Raw genomic sequence first — 7,278 nt, 5'->3', positions numbered from 1 at the left:
TACAAGATCTCATTTAACAGTCAACTCTAGATCATATACAGGTAACAGGAGAAAGAGTTAAGATAATTCAGACAAAACAAAACCATATATAAATACTATATTAACATAGTTAAGTTAGTTTATGAGACTATACAACAAGCATAAACACAGAAAAAGGGAGCGATGCTGATGGCTGCGAAGCACCAACATCCCCAAGCTAGCGCAAAGCTGAACCGACCCATCCACACACCGCAGCTTCCTGTGGATGCATCCGAGCAGCCAAGAGGCAAAATAACTGCGCGGTGCTGTGCTGCACCCGAGCTAACAAACCCTGTGACAGCGGGCTCGTGCGAAACTGTACTGAGCTCCTTTACTTTTCCAATGCTTTGGCACACAGCATTTGGCCAACGCACTGGCATACGATACAGAGCTAGTCTGGCCCTGTAGACTGCACAGTTAATACGCAACACTGGTAATCCACCCATGGATAATCGAGAGTTGACTGCAATGCTCTGCTGAGAAGTTGGGCAAGACCACTGACATGACCTGGGCCAATCCAGGTCCGACGAGCAGCAGAATATTTTGAACTACTTAGGAGCACTTATACGAGAGACATAACAGAAATGCAAACTAGCGAGGTGTTCTGTATCAGGAGGCAAAGCTACATTCCCTTCACTAACAGAACATTCTTTTTAAAAAAAATCTACATTTAAATACTGTTAAAAACCTGAAAACCACAGCATCGAAGAATTTCATAAGGCCAAAACTATCCTCAGTTCCCTCTGTTGTGCCTAGGTATTGCAATACATTTGTAGATGGAGTAAATACCATGTCATTTAGTATCTTATACTCCTTCCAGTGCCCTCCAGTAACAGATCTCAGCTCTTCACACAAGAGTTAAGCCTCACAACACCCCTGTGAGGTAGGTATTATCCCCATTTTAAGACAGGGAAACTGAGGCAGAGTGTTTATCATGTCCAGCGTCATAGAGCAAACAATGGAAGATCTGAGTTTTTTCCAGTTTTGAGCATAGGAGCAGTCAATTAAATCACAAGACATTATTTCCCATACATAACTTGAGGGTGGATCGAAAGGGTCAGGCTTTTAGATTAGATTTCTTGTATGTTTTATCTTCAACTCTCATCTAATCTCTGCCAAATTCACAGAGTCCACAGACCAGTTTCTTCTTTGTTAAGGTGTAAGCTGGCAGCATACTGTAACAGCTTCTTTAGAGCCAGTTGTCAATTAACTGAGTTAACATTTTAAACCATAGACTTGCATACTTAATAAGTGAAATTATGTGATACATAAACATCTCAAAGTGTGAAATACAGTGAATGAAATCCTACTCCCTGCCCTACTTCCTCAAAAGTCAGCGGAAGGCTCCCGACGACAGCGTGGGGACCAGGATTGCAGTCACTGCAAGTGCTTACAGACTCACTCAACTACAAGCAAAATGCACCACTGAATTACTTGTTATGGAGGCTACTGTCCATACTTGAAAGCATGAATTATACTGTCCATGCTTGGCAGACTTCCCCAACAGAGCACTTATTGACATAACTAATTCTTTTATCTTAGTAAACTGAGAATCAGTTAAAAATGAAGCTCCAGCTCTTCATTCATAGCACTGTGAGTCAAGGATTCTTTAAACTTCAAAGACTTTTATGATGAGACACAACATGGAAATAAGGAAAAACACCAGAAAAATCCATAAAATATGAAAGTATGCGTTACTTTATCGGTCAGTCTCACGTCTTGATCACAGAGCAGTATACTTCCTTGAACTTCCATTCTGATAGGAAAAAACCCTTTCACATCTGATATTTTCACAAGCAGTTAATTACGTCCCTCCCTTACCAGAAAAAGTGGGGACAGTTTCTAACAATCACGTGACATTCTCTTTAAAATATGCTATATGATAAATTCATTAGAAAAGCCTTCACATTTATTATTATATAGGTTTAAGAAAAATATGTGAAACTGCAAAGTGGTTTCCAGTTTTAAGTAGTTATATCTTTAAAAACGTTCTATGAACTTTGGTTTCCTTAGGGCTTCTAAATAAACAATATATTAAAATATCTACAAATCAAATATTAAAGGAAAGAGTAGGTCAAAGAAATCTGTAACACACACTGAGTTCCTACATGCTTATCCCTCAAATACCTCTCACTGGAAAAAATATTTTAATTTGAAGCACAGCAAAAAGTGTCTCCGCTGAAATGTTGAAACTGGTTTTCTGAAGTTGTTACAGCATTGGTGCACTTTCTGTCTCAGTACAAATTCAACACAAACACATTGTATCATTGACAGTGACATTAATGTTCTTTAAAACAAGCATTCTAGATTTAGCAATATGACAAGAACAAGGATTTCAGCAATTACACTACTTGGCAAAATTGCATCTCAAACGTCTCTGTCTTCCTCTTGCAATATAGCTGTCATCAAAGTCACCAAAACTCAGGTAGCACCATTCAGGGAGTTACAAAGATGATTCAAACTGCTCGTTTTGATCAGTGTTTGCCTCTAGCTTAACTGAAGGGATGCTCTCCGACTTAGTCCTCCTAGTTTTCGGAAATTCAATGACAACTTCTGAACAAGAAATACTAAGCGATGAAGATTTTTCTGTCTTCTTTGCAGTACTATCTTCTCCTGTTCCGCAACACTGCTTCAAAGCACACTGAGTCCTGCAAGGAAACTCACATTTCCCTCTCCCTGATTCAGAGCCCACGCTGGCAAACTCAGGCTGAATGGTAGTTGCATGAATCCCTGCGTCATGAAAGATCTCTTTTATGCGCTTTGCCACCATCATGTATGTGGAAGGGTCAGGACACTTTATGTGAGCAGTACCAATGATCCTACTGCCTGCTAGCTGCCAAATGTGTAATTCATGGACTGCTTCAACTCCTTCAAGGGTACGTAATTTTGAGTTCAAAGAATGAACATCTATTTGTTTGGGAACAGTCTGTAGAAGTATAAGGGCTGATTCCCTAAGTAATGGGTAAGTTGTGTAAAGGAGTATACAAACCATCATCAAACAAAGGACAGGATCTAAATATAGCAACCAGCATGGACCAGCCACCGTAATGCTCTCTTGCTCAGACTTGTTTGCTCTGCCAAGTGTTTGGGATAAAGTAGTATTTTCCATGCAATGATTATTGACACATGGATTAAAGCAGGGCCCATCTTTGGGGCATGGATTCCACAACCCATAGAAGAGCAAGGCATTCACTACCACAATTACTGAGCCTAAGGCATCTCCAAAAACATGCAGAAAAACTCCACGCATGTTAAGCTGCGCACTAGAGTCTTCTTCAACTTCCCCTACATCCAGAGGATAATGACCAGCGTTCCCATTCACTTGTAGGTCAGTCATGTCGTCTTTCACATCACCTGACAAGAAAACAGTAAAACCATTAGGCATATGCTATAATACTACACATTATTATAATTCCATGTAAAATAATAACCAACATTAAGCTTGCCACATTCAGTACGAAACTGAAAAGCAAGCAATTCCACCCATAACACTTAGCACCATTTTCTCTGGCTGAGAAATATTCAGTTGTCCCAATAAGGGATCTAAATAGTCTAGAAGGCAATTGTTTCTACATGGAGCTTAAAGATGTAGAGTGGCTAAGTATGAAGATGACCACATTTTAATTTATTCTATTGAAAAACTGTTTTCACGTTTTCCAGCTGTTTAACCATTTGACTACTCACTGTTCATTTCTTAAACAAAATGCAGAATTACAGAGCATATATAAAAAAGCTGGTTAAGCAGCTAAGTAACTTACATTTGTTCCCTCTTTTGAAAAGCCAGAAGTCTAATCACATTGCTAAAATCTCTCTTAAACCATAGAACTGCATTGCTATTTTATATTAAAATTTATGAGGCCAGAAGCTCAAAAGCAGTATGGATACTGCTTTATAGTAACTTCTTTTCAGGCTTAGTAGTTCATTTCCAAAAGACTTCTGAATTCAAGGAAAAGGAAGTTTTTCTGAGATGGCGCATGGAGCCAGCAGAACTGTGAGATACAATGAGCTGAGCTTGTAGGTCTAAAACGCAGACTTTATCAGCAGTATTGACTACAGGACAGTGTAAGTTATCACCGAAGCTCTCAGAGACTATGAACTAGTGTTATTTATATTTCAGAATACATAAAAAACATTATTTTTAGTACTTTTTTTTTTTTTTTAAGTGACATACAGCTCTTGAGTCACATACAGCTGTTGATGCCCAAAGCTGTATGTCATGGACCGTGCAATGCATAAATGAACATTTTAGTGCCCTCCTTTGTCAAAACTGTCCGCGATATTACCACTCCATCACACCTAACTAGCTATACAGGAATAAATGCACACGTCATTACAAAGAATAATGTTTTTTGAAAGAAAAACATCTTCCAATGTTCAAAATTGAAAGTATTTTACATGATTAACCTCCTACTTTTCTTCAAAAGTTCTTCTTTGGACAGAAAACTTCCAGTGTTAAAGAAATGTAACAGACACTGGCCACTGGCCTGACAAACTAAAACAAGGAGCTCTTATCGCTTCCGTGGTTATTCAGTTCAGAGCTTTGTAAACATTAACACGTTAGTAAGACCTGCAGCTTCTGCCACTCTGCTCTCATGACTGTGATTCTGTAATCATTAAGTATCAGCAAGTTCTTTCCTTTCTGAAGAAGGAGTGGGCTCCTATGAAGGCAGCTGAGTGGCTGAGCTCCAAGCCCCAGGCTCATTACCTTGTGCATCGCACTTCTGTCCTAAAGCTCCAGCTACATTTTCCGCACAACCCCTAGGAGTTATGGAATATGGGAACTGTAACTTTCCAGAGAAATCAATAAATTAGAGGTTACAGAGTTCAGACCTGGAAAGAGGAATGCTCTGCTACATACAAAGTACTTAGAGCAAAGGAAATTTGAAAAGTCAGTAGACCTATCTATAAGGGTGGATAACGGGAAACATGGTTCCAGAAAGCTCTTGAGATTTTTTTAATGGCAAATGGTTAAAACGTGTCCATTTGAAATATGCTCATTTAAATCTAACTATAAACTGATTACGTCACATAAAGTGTATGCACAAAGATAGCTGTGCAGGACTAGCCCCTAAGGCTATCACTAGCTTTCCACTCCCACCTTAGGAAATCAGGGTCTACCCCTCTTTGTAAGTTTCAATGAAGGCACAGTACCACTCTCAGACATCTCCCTAGTCTTCACCTACACATCTTATAGCTTCTCACAAGTCTCTGAGCACCTTTACCTGTAACATTTCCAGGGGTAAACTATGAATAACTCCATCCATTACATAATCATGGCAGGGCAGAGAAGGAAATACAAACTTATTTCAAAGTTTCACTGTGACCAAAATTACGCCTTATTACCACCTAAATACCCACAACAAATTATTTGTAATTGCCAGAAGGACATCCATGAGAAATTCTAGAAAAGTTAGCTCAAAACAGTATACATTTTAATATATGCTATAAGTTAATCTTTTAGTCCAGAACTAGTCCAAAACTTGGCTAAAAGCACAACTTAAGTTTCACCATGCAAGAACAATTCACAAGCCAAGATATCTATGAGATCAATGGTTAAGAGAATTTTACATTGTTTTAAACTAATTATTAGGATACTTTTGTTGGAACTAAACCAACATTAAGAGCTTATTATGTGGTCAAGAAAATGGTGTAATACATTCAGAGGAATTTTCCTATCCTCTTGCAAAACCTGTCTTTTCAAAACCAACATGGAGTCAAAACATGAGAGAGAGAGAGAGAGAGAGAGAAACTGCTAAGTTTCTCCAACGCATATTGGAACCTCTGACCACAGAAAAACCGAAACTGTAGCAAAGTTCACTCTGCTCAATTAAACCGCAATTTAAGCTAAAACAGTAGTCTCCTGATGTTGCCCTGAAAATAAAGACACGGGTTCTGAAGACTGAAACCCCTTCCTCCTGGTAACAGGGATGCCATATGATTAAAGTAGAGGAGCGGCAATTACGCACCTTTCACTCTGCTAGCACGCAGTACTTGGCTTTGACCAAGTGACTTCAAAATAAACTATCCAGGCTTCTGGATCCATTAAAAAAATAACCCAAGAAACTCCCTCCCACAAAACAGGCAGTTTGATCACAATTGGGAAGGGAAGATTTTAAATTTATCTCTATGTGCAAGTGAGTGGGAAGGTGCCTGCTTTGGAAAGCTAAAGAAAACTAATTCAAAGAAACCACGCATGTACTCTGAAATCAGTGAGCTCCACATTCAGTGCCTATTGCATGACTTCCACAGTTCTGATTGGTAACTTCCAAGATTTCTTCCTATGAATAGGAGTCTGTCATGAAGAAGTACAACATTATTGCAAAGGAATACACTGTAGTATGTTACGTTCAGATTGAGATTAGCTTCTCAGCTAGCTAATAACCAACCCAATGGAGAGATCCGGCTGTCAGGACCAAGGTGTTGAGCTGCTCTCTATTTGATGTGCAGCCAGTTCAGATGGCGTTAGGGCAACGTCTTGTGACAGCTTGTGTCGCTAGGCAAAAAACACTTGTCATGTGCCTTCTCTACCAGCACCAACTTTTTCCAAGGCAAACTGCTTTACTGTAAGACTCCTTCACATTCTGACCTGTCTGCAAGACAAACACACAACTTAGGGCACTCCTTTTAGCACTCGAAGGAAAGGTGTGAGGCAGAGGTGCAACAGCTGTGTGCCCAAGAGCACCACTAAGAAAGTTTCTTGCCTTTTCCCCAGGAGGAAGGACAGGCGGTCCCCACGAAGCTTGCACCAGGTGGGACCACAATGCCCACCGCCCTACTCAGGGAAGGGACCTCTCCCAATTTCCTTGAACTTCTGTGCTGGGACGGGACAGAGGCACTGCAGGGCTTACCTAGCTTCTCCTGGCTGACTCCGTTGGAGCTGCTGCAGTTCTCCACCAACGTGCTGGTCTCCTCCCGGTGCAGCGCAGCCTCCCCATCCCTGGGTGGCTGCTCGGGCTTGGGGCCGCTGCGGGTGTGCTGCCTGCTGCTGTGTGAGTGCCCGTGGCCATGGGAATGGCCATGGCCCCCGACACCGTGGTGGTTGAAGAGGCAGAGCCCCAGCAGGTTGATGATGAGTCCCGCCACCCCTACGCCGATGACCACCAGCGGCTGCTGGATCTCATGGGGCTCCGTGAAGCGCTCGATGGCCTCCAGCAGGATGGTGAAGCAGAGGGCGGTGAGGAAGACGGCATTGACGAGGGCGCCCATCACCTCGGCCCGCACCCACCCGAAGGTGTTCTTCTTGGTGGCACGGGTGCACTG

General features: G+C 41.3%; 1 protein-coding gene across 1 annotated transcript; it reads right to left on the bottom strand.

Moving 5' to 3' along the window:
• Positions 1-1,702: 1,702 nt before the first annotated feature.
• Positions 1,703-7,275, bottom strand: SLC30A1 (solute carrier family 30 (zinc transporter), member 1; the record flags this gene model as incomplete). The annotated part of the gene is made up of 2 exons (XM_009581373.1): positions 1,703-3,372; positions 6,867-7,275. Coding segments are annotated over 2 exons (1,320 nt in total), but the record flags the coding sequence as incomplete, so codon positions are not given.
• Positions 7,276-7,278: the final 3 nt, after the last annotated feature.

This window comes from Fulmarus glacialis, unplaced genomic scaffold (genome assembly GCF_000690835.1).
Source record: "Fulmarus glacialis isolate BGI_N327 unplaced genomic scaffold, ASM69083v1 scaffold44687, whole genome shotgun sequence".
Lineage (NCBI taxonomy): Eukaryota > Metazoa > Chordata > Aves > Procellariiformes > Procellariidae > Fulmarus > Fulmarus glacialis.
This window is presented reverse-complemented; position numbering and strand designations above follow the sequence as displayed.